The following is a 15,358-nucleotide window of genomic DNA, read 5'->3' on the forward strand; positions in this document are numbered from 1 at the left end:
TAGGGTTCCGCCGAACCCAGCCCGCCTGCCTCCGATCGCCGGGCGGCGAGCGCGCCGCCTCCCTCCGGTGGACTCGCCGCCCGATGACGAGCCCACCGGCGGTCGCACGCCAGTAGGGGCAACGCCGGCGGGCTGGGGTTCCGCCGAACCCAGCCCGTCGGCCCTTAGGAGCAGCGGGCGGCGATCATGCTGCCGGACGAAGTGCCGCCCGACGGCGTCACCCGAATGGACCTGTCGCCGGATGAAACGCCCCCGACGGCGTCACCCGCAGGGATACGCCGCCCGACGGCGATCATCCGGTAAGTTTTCCCCTTTTTTTTTAAATCTATGAAGTGTGTGATGGAGGCCATGGCCGGCGGTTATGCCGGATGCTTTGATGGCTCTTGGCGCCATATGCCGGCCAGATCCGGCATCGGGATGGGAAGGAAGCCATATGCCATATGCCGACTAGATCCGGCGTCGGCTCTCGGAATCATCAAAAACCCATCCAGGGACAACGCAATGGTCGACTCTCGGCATAGTATCCCGGCGTCCCAGTGACGGCCGGTCAAGATGGCGATGATTAGATCGCCTCTATGCTGGCCAAAACGACCATTGCCTTGTCCCTGTGATCTACCCTTTTATTGTGATCTGGTTCTAGGATGAACCAGTGCACTGATACCACATGTAAACCATCTGTAAATAGGATCATAAATAGAACCATGAAGGGTTGCGTACCTGGATCCATGGATTTGCTGAACGATCAACGCTTCTTTTCTTTCTCCCTCTTGACCCCTGTTCAAACACCCGGTGATGGAGACTGATTTTGTGTTCATGTTACAGACAGAGGGTGAGACCCCTTCGAATATCCTACCATCAAGGATATTATGCTTCCACTTCTCTAGGAGACAGTTACGGTAATCATCTCGTAACTGACCACGTTATGGTCATGTGGGTCAAAACCTAACATACATTGCCACTAAAAATTAAGTTTTGGGGACCAATTATAAAAATTAAAAGATTTATGGTGCAAGCATTTTCAAAAAAGGTTGAAGAGACGTTGCTGTAATTTTTTCAAAATACAAATATTACCTAGTTTATATCATGGGCATGGTATCTCATTTAAGAAACAACAAGGAAGGGAGAAAAAACCTCAAGCAGCATTATCTTTCTCCCCAACGAGATCTTAGAACATTTTCTTTTTTGGCTTCAGGAATGGAAGGCACGGAAGGAGGGCCACCATGTGTTTTATTTTTTTCGCCAGATGCCCCCAGTGAAATGCTTCAGATGTCTAGAACCTTTTTCTCCATCATCTCGAAGGAGTCAAAGATGCCAATTAAAGGAAAAAAAAAGAATCAAAGATCATCCAGAACGGCGTAATGACCTGAATTTCTTTTTAAAGATGCCCTGATGATGACTACCCTGCAGATGTCTTGAGTATTTTTACACAAAATACGTGGTTTTTTGTAGAAGGCATTACGTGGTATCTCAAATATATGATTTCTTCTTCTTTTTTTTTCTTTTCACAACCGGTGGTTTACAGCATCACAAAAAAGAAAAAAAGAAAAAAAAAATCATGTGCTGGCTGGCATCCAACGGATGGAAATCTAGGTAGACCGCAAAATGCGGTCCGCCCGGGTGCACCATATCATTACCTGGAGTCAGAAAGGCGTCATTCCGGGATCATGCGCTGCAGGCTAAAGTTAAAACCTAATAAAGTAATGGACCGGAAGAGCGTCCCCCACGTCACCTGGTGAGTCCTTCGCTTGCAGGAGCAGTTAATTTCCACCGGCTCTCATTGCGTCCAGCGATTGGGAGGGAAACCTTGCAAACCGCCGCGGATTTTCGCGCCTCACAGCCTTGATAAAAAAATAAAAACCAACCCCCAACGCCCCCCTTCACTCCTGCAACAGCCAGATCAGAAACAGAGACTCTGGATTTATAAACTATTAAATACCAGGCTCATAAATAGCAACTGGCCATAAAAATAAAATTTAAAAATCATATAATATAAATTCATTACCACTTCAAGGAGACGGAAAAATAGGGGAAGAAAAAAGAAAAAGAAAAAAAGGAGGGGTGATTTCATCCTAGGGAGGGGGAGGGAAAGGAAACGGTTGTTCTCTACGGGAGGAACACCACGGTCTCCTCCTCCATTGCCATCAACCAACCAACGCCATCTTTTGCTTTCCTTCTTTGATCCTTCTCTTTTCTTTTCCTCTCTCTCTCTCTCTCTCTCTCTCTCTCTCACGAGATCTCCCCGACGTCCCTTTAATATATACTCTCTTTCTTTTGCCTCTCTGTAATAATTTATCGAACTTTATCGTAAAACTCCATCCATCTCTCAATTCCACCTTCTTCTTCTTCTCTCGGACGACGCCAGGAGTCCGAGAGATAGAAGCGAAAAGAAATCCAAGAGAGCTCGAAGCGAGCGATCGATCAAAATCTTCGAAGCTGGCGAAACAGGGCTCGAGGAAGCGAGGATGCGAGAATTCTTTCATGGAGTTTCCAGAATTCTGCTCCGCTGGAACCACCCCACCAAGAACCCCGAGGAGTAGGTAAATAACTCCACCACCGGCCTACATTGCTTATCTTTCTCTCGCTTCCTCTAAGAATACTTAAAACATTTCTACCTTCTCTTCCATCTTCCCCATGTGAGAATTATTAGCTAGAAAGCATAAAAAATGAGGAGGAGGAGGAGTGGGGAAGGTGTGGAGATGGCGGGGACCATCTCTAGATGGAGAAGAATCCAAACCAAGGCGGCGGCCTTGGGAGATAAAAACGAAAAAAAGAAGTATAACGAATGGGAGCCCTTCCCTCCTCTATGTTAACTTTGCATGCAAACAATGGAAAACTAGAAAATGTTATGCTTCTATTAGTTGTCTGTGTGGTCTCTGATCGGTCAGTGCCGGAATGGCGCCCGTCGATTCAGATGGGTCCATGGAATGTGCGATCCATAACGAGCAACACCGGTGGGGCTCGGTTGTACGTTGTCTTCCACCATCCCACTGACCTCCTCCTTAACCTCAACACCTGCTCGCCACCCTTCCCTTTCCTCTTCTCTGTTTCGCTTTCTTTGTTCGTTTGTTGAAGGGGAAGAATAGTGCTAAGATTTGCATATTTCTTGCTTTCGGTTTCGGAAGTTCAATTATGATTGTGGTTTGATATTATAAAGTGGAAGGCTTTGGGTGGCTGGTGCAGGGGAGGGAGGGGAGCAATGGGGGCAGTTGGCAGGGATGAGCTGGCGAGATGGGTGAAGGCAGAGGGCGGCGGCGGTGGTGCTGCACGTGGAGGGGAGGAGAGGATCGTGGTGTCTGTGAGAGTGCGGCCGCTGAATGACAAGGAGCTGGAGAGGGGTGATCCTTCTGACTGGGAGTGCATCAACAACACCTCCATCATCTTCAAGAACAGCCTCCCCGAGCGATCCATGCTACCGATCGTGTATGCATTTGGTAAGTGCTCCGAATTCATTGAATTTATTTTGTTCAATGTGCCTGTTGGAGTGAGTTGCATGTGGCTGTTTGAATTATCCAGTGTTTTGGAAGGTTTGATGGTGTGCTTGTGTCATTTTTCTGACAATGTGGTGGAGATAATTCAATGTGCTGTGGATTTCTTGCATTTATTTTGCTCTGGTTTGATCTGAGGTTTGAAAAGTTTTATTGGTTTCTCTGGTGAGTCTTTGAAATGCATAGGTTACAGAGTTTACAGAACTTAGGAATTTTTTCGCAGAGTTTTCCAGGAATGGAGATATATAAGGTTTCTCTCCCCCCCTTCTTTCTCTTTGTGTGTGTGTGTGTGTGTGTGTGTGTGTGTGTGTGTGTTAGGGGGCTGGTCAAGCTAATCTAAGAATTGTTCTCTGTTGGCAAAATATCTTGGAATTGGAGTTTGAATATTATATTGTAAAAATTTCAGAGTCCTTGCTTTTTCCCCTGAACTCCCCTAGATACCACTTTATGTTTTAAAAACAAAAAATAGGCCAAAATAGAGTAGCAAAACATGATTTTGAATGAAAAATCTCTAAAAAATGATATGGCGTTCTGGCATTTCTGACTTCATTTATCCCAATTTCCGTTGCTTTTTGCTGCGACTATAGACAGAGTATTTGGATGTGAAAGCAGCACAAGACAAGTGTATGAGGAAGGTGCGAAGGAAGTTGCTCTTTCAGTTGTCAGTGGGATTAACTGTAAGTACAACTCTCTCTCCCCCTCCATCTCTTCTTACATGCTCATGTTTCCTGTTAATATTATGATCTAACATGTAGAACATGTGCATATTGTTTTTTCAGCTAGTATATTTGCATACGGACAAACTAGTAGTGGAAAGACATACACAATGACTGGAATAACACAGTATAGCATCGCAGATATTTATGACTACATAGAAAAGGTTATCTGATGACAACTCTGCAGTCACATTTTAGTTGGTCTTCGAATTGTGAATTAGTATCTTTTTCTTTTGTTCCTTTATTTGGAGATGATTTTTTTTCGTTTTCCTTTTGCAGCATGAGGAGAGAGAATTCGTTTTAAAATTTTCAGCCATGGAGATTTACAACGAAGCTGCAAGGGATCTCCTCAGCACGGATAGCTCCCCTCTTCGACTTCTTGATGATCCGGAGGTAACAGTTTGCTCCTAGTGAATGCTGCTGGTGATTTATAAGTTCTCTATTCTTCATGAATATTCTATTTATCCTTCATTTGTTAATTGTTTTTGATAGAGAGGGACTATTGTGGAGAAACTTACAGAGGAAACACTGAGGGACCAGAGCCATCTCAAGGAGCTTCTTTCATTGTGCGAAGGTGTGAAACAAATTTTATTCAAGAATCACGCTTGTCTGCTCATTCTTAGTATGCTGACCCATATTGTATTTTTTTTACAGCTCAGAGACAGATAGGAGAGACCTCCTTAAATGAAATGAGCTCCAGATCTCACCAAATACTCAGACTGGTCTGCCCCTATAATCAGCTTAGAAACACAGTTTTTAATTCATTAATTGAATAAAAATAGATTAAAAAAATTTATCTATTTATTTTGTTGTTTGGTGCAGACGATAGAAAGTTCTGCCCGAGAGTTTCTTAGTAGAGACAGTTCAAGCAGCCTTGCAGCCACTGTGGTATGAAGTCAATTTTATGGATTTGTTATGTCTTTCATTCAAATTAGAGAGCAAGAGATAGGAGGCTGATTTTGGATTTTTTTTGGGTACAGAATTTTGTTGATTTGGCAGGGAGTGAACGGGCATCTCAGGTGTTATCTGCCGGGACGAGGCTGAAAGAAGGTTGCCACATAAATCGAAGTTTGCTTACCCTGGGAACTGTCATTCGCAAGCTAAGGTTGTTGAATTTCTTTTGTTTCGATCTTTCTCATCTTTATCTTTTTAAGTCTGCTTATCGTAAGACCTGAAATAACTTGTTTATAGACACAGCATGATCTGTATATCTGGGCATGGGTTTTCAAAGAATTTTCTACCTAACATACGTCATTATAGGAGGTTGCAAACTCACCAAGTTGTTAAAGACTCATGTTATGTCAATACGAAAGATTTTGGTTTCATCCTGCTCTCTCTCTCTCTCCCTAATTTCGAACAAGGTTTCCATCAATCCCAAGTTTCAAAAAAAAAAAAAAAAAGTGAAACAAAACTTAGTATAATATTTAACTTTACACATCTTTCATTTGCTAAATACCGCGAACAAATATAACTTATATATCTTTAAAGTTTTATGACTTCTAATTTCAAATTTATAAATAAACTACTTCATGGTAATGTGCCATGTTGTCCTTATTGCTTATGGATTATTTTATGATTCAGACAGATATAAATGCAGTTTGTTTTATTATTCCAATGCAGATATTATTATTATTTTTTTTGGGATATTGTGTTTCCAATGATATCAGATCAATGCAACTGTCCATAAATTATTCCCGGCCCAATAGTTCAAAATAATCTATCAACCGGTATTAATTATGTACATTTTCTAGCATAAACTAACAATTTTCAATCATAATTCTAGAATTAGTACAAAGTACTCCTCAAAATTTTATACAACGTCTTCCAGATCGCTACCAAGGCTTATACCAATCAGCGATTGGTTCAGTACAGTGTGGGTCGGTACTGTAACATACTAGGGTGATGTAGTCTCAGGGCTCCATTTTGTACATAGTTTATGTTTTTTGTTGTTTCCGTGTTTTTCATCCAAAGCCATGTTTAGGCTTAAAATTTCAGTCGAGTCATGTACTAGGACTGCCAAGCAAAAAGGGTCCATCTAGATGTGATAGGAAGCCTAACCCAACTACAAATTACTGCACTTAATTGCTTGAGCCTTAGCCTTTCTTTAATGCACATGGCCATCACTCATATTTAGAAATTGAGGAGGATGGGTGAAAATCTTAAAGATAGAATTGTGTATGTTGATTGTATGGAAGAAGAGGGAAGGAAGTTAGAAAAGACAACCAAAAAAAAAAGTTACTGTTCACGTGAACAGTAATCCGACCCGAATTACTGTTCATAGAACAGTAACCCGACCCGAGTTACTATTCATGGAACAGAAATAGGCGGTTGGATGGAAGACAAGGACGAGTGGGAGAAAGATAAGAGCTATTGAGGAAGTTGGATAAGGATTAGTGGAGAAATTATAGAAACCATTTTGGAGGATTTTAGGAAGATTGTTCAACTATTTTAGCACCTATAAAAAAGAAGGAACAACAGCCATTAAAAGAGAATAAGAAGAAAACCTAGAAAGGTGAGTACCACCATAGGCGAAGCCCTGAGAAATTCTTTTTCACTTTCATCCTGCTTCTTGACCTATTTTTTCTTAGAGCCACATTCTTGACCCTATCATCCTTCGTCTCGATGCCTTGGCGGAGTGCGGCCTGAAGATTCTCATTGGATTGGAGGGACCAAACTCGCAGAGATAATTATTCGACTAATTCTATCACCATCTTTTATCCAGCCCTCATTTCTTCATCCATCAATCCTTATCTCTACCCATCGTCATTACTATCATTGTTATCTATTACATCCTTAGAACTCGAGTTTACTAGCATTATTTTTGTGTTGTTCTGTTGTAGTTATTTTTAGTTTGCTACACTAGTTATATTTCAGGTTTATTGATAAGATATCTATCATGTTGTATTTTGTGTTCACATACCTCTATAATGATCTTTTGGGATGAAATGTCTAATTAATCGCATTATAATTTACTATTATGAAATCAATCTATCCCTATAGTAGTCGATTATGGGTTGCACTATAGGGTCTATCGAAATAGCGAAAGGGTGGGGGAGAGGGGGAAGGAGAGGGAGGAAGAGAGAGAGAGGGGGAAGAGGAAGAAGGAGAGGGAGGAAGAGAGAGAGGATTCACTTGGCTAGGCATTGTCATTGTCATTGGAGGTGGATGGGATGCCATCAGATGCATGCAAATCCAGAGGAGGAGGGCTTCGAGAGAGAGAGCCGGAGGATAAAGAAAGAGAGGGAGAGAGAGGGATTTGAGCTCTGGATCCAACAACGAGCAAACCCTAACAAAGAGAGAAAACTCACCTAGAGAGAGAGATATTGGAGGAGAAGGCTTCGCGAGGCTTCAAATGCATTAGGGGAGCCAAAGGGGAAAGATGAGGCTGTAAGGGTGGTAGGGCTTATGTATCAATTCGATGGGCTGAACTATGGTGGTAATCGACCAGTCCGTTCAGTATGCCCCAAACTGGTTGGTTCGGCACGGTTCTTCACGGTTCCAAACCTTTGCTTTATATTTGCTTACATTGACATTTTTAGTATTTTTAAATTTTTTGGTGCCTTATGTTCAGTTATCATGTACAATTTTTAAATTTGACTAGTACATTTATACTAGTTAATCATGTAGCGACCACTGTAAGTAACCTCTATTTTTCTTGAATGGTTTACGATTTCTACACTCTTAAAGTGATTGAATATCCTTTCATCCACCTATTTGTTCTATCTTCTCTTTCCTTCTGCTTGAAATTCCATCAATAGAGACCTAAGATCCTATTAACTGCCATATTGTCCAATATAGGCATGGCATAATGTATCAACTGTGCCTGGTATGGCACCCTATGATCTCAAGAACTTCAGTCAAAAAATAAATTGTTAGTGATCAGAATATAATTATGATGATGTGTTCAGCAAAGTTATTTACGTTTTTTTTTCTAATACAAATCTAGGGATATATTGGTTTGACATATGAAGTAAATAGCAATGAAATAGGATGAATTGTGATGGTATTTTGTAAATACATAATTATCTTGAATATATCAACAATTTCTTTATTTTCTGATGCAATCAACCATAAATCAGAACTACTTAGGTTAGGTATGTGATCTGACCATATCCCCCCCCCACCCACCTACTCCACCCACAAAAATCTCCCCTATCCAAGTTGGTGATGTTCCTGTTTTGTTTCTCTATTTCCTTTATCTGGTATTGGTTGATTCATTTACTTGATGAATTGATGATCGGTGTTCCCCCACCTTTGGTTCTTCCAAAATAAACATATTTGCAGCAGAAATCAAGTAAAGGAAAGAATCAGGAGCATGCATTTAAAATTTGAATACGTCTAACAAACATTAACAATCACTTAATGTCATAATTTTTTAATTATAATATAACTTCTTTTCAGCTGTATAATTATTAATAACTGGAAATGTTTGATATTCATAAGATGGTTTTAAATGCTGAAAGTATGTTGTGAAGGAAATCTTTTCATAAATGGAGTTTGCCACTTGCAATCCTTACAGTCAAATACTGAACACCAAGAGATAATGCATTCTCATCTATTTTATCTCATTTGATGTAGAAGATAAACAAGTATTTCTTTGGTAAAATTGGACCCTGGTGGATAAATTTGAAGGATATGTAGAGTCTTGTGGAGTTCCATATTAGACATGGTGAACCTTCAGTTGTAGTCAGGAGTACCCATTAGGGGACAGAGTAAAGACAAAATTGCTTAAGATAATTTTATCATTTACAAATTACAATGGAGTTGAGTAGTGGCATCAGAAAAAACGGGATCCTTAATTTTGCTTTCTGTGTTCAAACTTCAAAACACTAGTGAGTTTAGAAGTTTTGGGTGAAATGGGTGAGACTAGACTTATGGAAGTTTGAAAATGACATTTGTTAATCCAAACAGATCGACAAGGCTCGACTAGAACTGTCCTTATTGCATATACAAATCCCAACAAGATCAATTACAGTGCCTAATTTGTGCAATATTGTCATCAATAAGATTTAACAGACTGGTTGTTGAAGAGAAAATATATCAACCAGCAGTATCTTTATCGAAGGGTTGATAAGGTAGCATTCTCAGGGGTTTGAAAGGATAACCAGCACAGTTCTCAGAGGAACAGTAAGCATAAGGAATACCTTCAATATTTAATGATAAAGAGCTGAGAAGATAAATTTCAATGGATAGCCAGAGTTGTAATCACCTGAGCAAGAACCAGAATAAACGACTTAACTTGTGATGAGGCCTTTGATAGAATCGCCTTCACTGAGCGTTGCAAACGGAGAGCAGAAAATCTTGGAATAATCACTAATGGAATTTGCTAAGAGAATAAATGTATTCAACAAAGTCCTAGTTAATATTCCCAGTGATGCCTACAGCATCTTTTGTATGGTCTGCAGTTTTGAAAATTAAGAAAGCCAAAATAATGTATACATTTTATGTGGAAAGAAACTAATCATGGTGTTTAGGTCTTGAAGAAATGAATCTCAATGGACCTGATGAAAGTAATAAAATGAAAGTAAAGCTAATGCAAACCCAGCATCATACTACCAGAAACACACTTCTCTGCAAGTAGATGTCAGGTCACAACTTTGGCATAAACCAGATTCAACCATAATTTTTTAGACTTATAATTGCTCATGGCTTTGACATTTCATTCATCAAGAGTTTGACTATTGAAATTTTCAAGTAACTAAGTAGCTGCCTTAGCATCTTCACTTGATTCAAGCCCATCAGAGTTACTGAACAGATGCTGATTAGGTGGATTCAACTTCTGATTGGGTTTGGGTTTGATTTTTAATTTCATAAGCCATGCTAATCAATTTAAACAAGTATTGGTAGTCAAGATAAGGTGGGGCCGGTGATGTTAGGTTGGAGGGTTGAGTCCAGTTGTGGGATCACCTGCTAATAGATCTACATATCATGTATACCGTATTCTGGATCACACCCTATATATTGAATTTGATTGATCGTAATATAATAGTACAGATCTCAAGAAGTTGAATTTTGTTGAGCATAAGCAATAACTCAGACCTCCCTCTTGATGGTACCTTTCTGTCTTTCTTCTCTCCCAAACATGAGATAGTGTACACGCTTCTAAAAGATGTACACAAATTTTATTTCAGTGAAAGAGCATATGGTTTTGATCATCTGATAACCAAAACCATCTCCAATTTGGGAGTTGTCCAGGCATACACCTATAGTTTACGTAAGTTTACTTCCTAGTGATGTAGAACTTCCAATAGTTTAATTACATGTTTTTGCAATAATTTGGGAATAATGTGAGATCTATTGACCATTTTTCCTTTTGTCTTAGTAATATCGAGCTAATTATGTTTTATAGATGGTATTCCAAGAAGAAATCTCATTTCTTTACTGTTCAATACATTGCTTGCCCTCATACAGCTTTACTTGCTCAAAAGTTCTTGCTACATTGCTGCTCTTAAATATTTTTTTTTCTTTTTCTTTCAATTGACTGTCAACGTGTATCATTTTTATCAATTATTTCTTCACCCCTACCTCTCTTGATGCAGCAAGGGAAGAAATGGGCATATTCCTTATCGAGATTCAAAGCTAACACGCATATTACAATATTCCTTGGGAAGTAATGCGAGAACAGCCATTATTTGCACAATGAGCCCTGCACGAAGCCACATTGAACAATCCAGGAACACTCTTTTATTTGCAAGTTGTGCAAAAGAGGTAGTTACCAATGCACAAGTCAATGTTGTGATGTCTGACAAGGCACTGGTAAGGCATTTACAAAGAGAACTTGCAAGACTGGAGAGTGAATTGAAATACCCAAGATCAGCATCAGCCTCCTGTACATCTCCTTCGGATGTCTTGAGTGAGAAGGATGTCCAGATTAAAAAGGTTATGGAATAAACTCTTGATCTTGTGGATGTCAATGTATGCATGGTCTCAGTGCACATGTATAAATGTCCAATTTCATAACTGCACTTTGCACTCTTATGTAAGATATTATATGTGACATCAGTTCTGTTCTTACCTTGGTACTCAATCTCATACTTCAATCATTTTGCAACCCATGGATGGGATTTTATTGATGCAAAATATAATGCTCCTAGTAAACACATAAGGAGGATGATTTTACACATTCTAATGAGCCGTAGACAGTAGATGGACCATTTGTAGAAAAGAATATATAAGTAACTACTTTTTGATAACTTTATAGGCACTCTCCTTTCCTTTACATGATGAGAAATGTTTCATGCTGGACTAAAAGATATTCATGTTTTTCGTTCCAGATGGAAAAGGAGATCAAGGAGCTGATGCAGCAAAGAGATCTTGCTCAATCTCGCCTTGAGGATTTGCTCCAAGTTGTAGGGGATAATCGAGCTTCAAGGCAATGGGTATTCATCCTTCTATTTAGAGTTTGAAGCTAGGTTTTTGATAAATTAAAATATTCTTCCTCAGACTTTTATTTTTATTTTTATTTTTCAGGATGAATGCAGTCAGTCCTCGATATCCAATGTACAGAATATGTCTGAAGATGTTCTTTCACTTTCTGAGACACCAGGTATTGCATATCAGAATCTAGATTTTGGCTCTGCAACATTTGATGCATCACATGGAATCAATAATTGCTATGTGCACCACCTAGAGCCTTCTGACAAACCAGAGGAACAGCATGCTATCTCACCTTTTGGATTTATAATGTATGATGCATCATATGGAACTAGTAATTGGAATGACCATCACCAGAAGCTTTCCAACAAACCAGAAGAGCAGCATGCTATCTCTCCCTGGCAATCAATTAGCCATTATCAGTTTAATGGACTGTTGCCACATCAGAGGCAGGAAGGCATTGCTCAAATCACATCTGACGATTCTGAAGACCATTGCAAGGAAGTCCAGTGTATTGAGATAAATGGATTAAGCGCAAGTAAAAATGAAGAATTCAATCTGCTGTTGACTGATGAAAGTGATAGTCTGCTACCCCTGACTGAAGCTGACAGGCTTGCAGATCATGGACCACAACATCTGGGAGATGTTGCCACACTACCTGTATCGGAGCGGCAACTAGTGGCTGTGACTGTTGACAATTGTGTTAAACAATATCCTGATGAATCATCTCAGTGGTCCTCAATGAGAGATATAATGAGCTCTAGAGACTTGGCACTTTCTAGAAGTAGAAGTTGCAGAGCAAGTCTGATGACTGGTTCAATTTGTTGGTTCAAGGACAGAGAACAAAATAATAAGACACCATCTAATGGCTTCCTTGAGAAGTTTCCTGAAAGGGTTCAAAGAAGACTTTCTACACTAAAGCACACCGCAGAAAATGAAACTCTTTCATCAGAAGCATCTAAGGCCTCTGATACGGTTGCTTTCAATAGAACACAGGATATGAAAACTGCTTCTGAAGAGGGCATTACCAGTATCAGTAATTTTGTTGCAGAACTGAGAGAGATGGCTCAAAATCAGTATCAGAAACCAGCTCCTGATGCCCAGGTGTGCATAACCATCTGTGCAGTGAAAACCTTTTACTTCATATGCATGGATTTTCATTTTGTGCATGATATGAGGACTTCATATAATATTTTCATGACATTAAACCAAAATGCTGAAAATTTTAGTTAACATACACTTCATATTTATCGACCAGAGTGATACATACCATTCATATTCATTGACCAGAATGTCTTTTTGTTGAACTTGGTAGAAGAGGATTATTTACTGAATATTCTTCTTTCTGCAGGCAAGAACGACAGCAGATCATTTAGTGGTAATTTCAGTATGGAGTTGCAGAAACAATATATTTTATCTGAGAGATGATAATTCTTTCTAATTTGAACAAATCGTTAGTCAGAATTTCAAAGCATAGTCAGCATACTCAATTTGTTTGGTTGGTTTTTGGTAATTCTTGTTCTTGACATGGTTGGATTTCAGGAAATAAAGAGAAAATACAAACAAATGCACACAAAAACACATGCGCATACTCACACAACATGAACACAGTCTGCTGGCCATATATTTATGGCTACGCTAAAATACATTTGAGACCTCATCTTTTCTTGTTGCAGCATCAAAATTTTTTTAATCCAGTTCTATCACAATGATGTAATATTCAATATGGATACTCTAAGTAAATAATTCATGGAACATTCCGAAACATTTCTCAATTTTTTTTTGACCCATGAACTATCATAGTGCAATTTGTAACATTCTTTTGTTCAAATCGTTCACTTTTTAATCTTTTATTCCAGGACATATTCCTAAGGTTCATACAATTCTTTCCTTTTATTTTCTTTGTGAAACCACTTGAATTCCAACTTTGTCGTTGTCTGACTATAGCAGTATAGTATAATTCTTTCTTACATGCCTGCTAACTGCAATATGCTACCCCTTACCATTGAACTGACGTTCATAGCTATGATTTTAGGAAACAAAAAGGACCACCAGTGAAGACTTTGGAGTTGAGAAAACTACAGTGAAGGATGTAAGCTTGGACACAATCTCAAATTCCTTGGAAGTTCCTTTCCAATGGCACATGGAATTTGAGAAAAAGCAACAGGAGATTGTTGAGCTTTGGCACACATGCAATGTTTCCTTGATACACCGGACTTACTTCTTCATCCTTTTCAAAGGCGATCCGGCAGATTCTATTTACATGGAAGTAGAGCATAGAAGATTATCCTTTCTGAAGAATACCATTTCTCATGAAAATCTTGATAAAGCAGATGCAGGAGATGGTCATAAGCTTACACTTGCTTCAAGGTGTGTTCATGCTCTACTGCTATTTTTCTTTCCCATCTTATGACTTAGGAAACTCATGAAAGAAACAAATCACATTTGAAGTAATTTTCCATCTAGTGCTAACCAGTATCTTGAACTCAACAGCACTGTTATATAACTAAAATGATGGAATCTTTCATGTTTTGCTGTTGGAAGCTTGAGAAATATTCGACGAGAAAGGGAAATGCTATACAGACAGATGTTTAAGAGGATCCCAGCAGAGGAAAGGGAGAGCCTTTACACCAACTGGGGAATTGCTTTGAATTCCAAAAAGAGGAGACTACAGCTAGCCCAACGCCTTTGGACCAAAACTAATGTGGAACATGTCAGAGAGAGTGCATCTCTTGTGGCTAAACTGATTGGACTCTCAGAGCCAGAGCAGGCCCTCAAGGAGATGTTTGGACTCCACTTTACAGTCACACCACAGCGAGCACACCGGAGATCTTACAGCTGGAAACGTGGAAACTCTTTTGTCGTGTGAGAAAAATGGCACTGCTAATGTTGATGGTAGCATAATCGGGGAGGCAGTTTATTTGCAGGCACCACTCATCTCCTGCGACTCAAAATCAATTAATATATATAATAGATATACATATTTTTTGCTTTTTTCTTCCACCATGATTCTTTCATTCTGGTTGTTCCGTAGAAAGATTTGTGTTTACTATTATTAACAAACTATTACAATTTACAATCATGGCAGTCTTATTTCTGAACTTATGCTTCCTCTTGTACTAATGAATGAATTCAACATCTAGTTTATAGGAGGCTGTATCCTGAGCTTGCAATAACTTTGTCATTTTTTATCATTCAAGTTTTCCAGGCATATTATGTCTTTGTTTTGCTAAGATATTGAATTTCAGAAAACTTGAATGCTTTTTTCAACAGGCTGGTTATAAAAACTAGAAAATCTTATTTGTATCCCCTCAAGGTGAAAAAATATTCTCCTGGTGTACATTTTCCATGATGTAAGTAAACGGTCTTCAATCTACTGAATATTTAACATTGCTAGCATAACCTTTAAGGATAGCTTCTAACATCTCAGATCTATCTTCTTTTTATTTAATTCAGGTATTGTTACCTTATCTACAAATCTGCCACACTTTGAGATAATCAGTTTAGATGTTCTACCCTTCCACAGTTCAAAAGGGGTTTTGTTGCTACCTCTAGAAGTTATCCTATTAAGGATATAGCAAGCAAAAAGTAAAGATTCCTCTCACGAGTTCTTGGATAAGGCAGAGCTAAGCAACATGGCGTTTACCATATCCATCACAAATCAATTCTTCCATACTTCTATGCGATTTGATCAAGGAGCAGCAACCTCATGAACAATTCCAGGTCATATCTATTGAGGTATGCTTAGGATGGCAGTCGGGCAAATTTTTTCAGGTATCCAAC

At 39.2% G+C, this 15,358-nt stretch overlaps 1 protein-coding gene across 1 annotated transcript; it reads left to right on the forward strand.

Moving 5' to 3' along the window:
* Positions 1 to 2,242: 2,242 nt before the first annotated feature.
* Positions 2,243 to 14,786, forward strand: LOC103696022 (kinesin-like protein KIN-7J). Its single transcript, XM_008777508.6, has 14 exons — positions 2,243 to 2,537; positions 3,181 to 3,431; positions 4,073 to 4,162; positions 4,265 to 4,365; positions 4,481 to 4,594; positions 4,694 to 4,775; positions 4,856 to 4,923; positions 5,024 to 5,089; positions 5,182 to 5,306; positions 10,741 to 11,080; positions 11,476 to 11,580; positions 11,672 to 12,679; positions 13,611 to 13,945; positions 14,120 to 14,786. Exons 1-14 carry the CDS (start codon positions 2,479 to 2,481, stop codon positions 14,442 to 14,444), a joined length of 3,069 nt encoding a protein of 1,022 aa, XP_008775730.2. The 5' UTR covers positions 2,243 to 2,478; the 3' UTR covers positions 14,445 to 14,786.
* Positions 14,787 to 15,358: the final 572 nt, after the last annotated feature.

Source organism: Phoenix dactylifera, chromosome 16, assembly GCF_051530095.1.
Source record: "Phoenix dactylifera cultivar Ajwa chromosome 16, Ajwa_hap1_PhDact_Kaust_v1.1, whole genome shotgun sequence".
Classification (NCBI taxonomy): domain Eukaryota; kingdom Viridiplantae; phylum Streptophyta; class Magnoliopsida; order Arecales; family Arecaceae; genus Phoenix; species Phoenix dactylifera.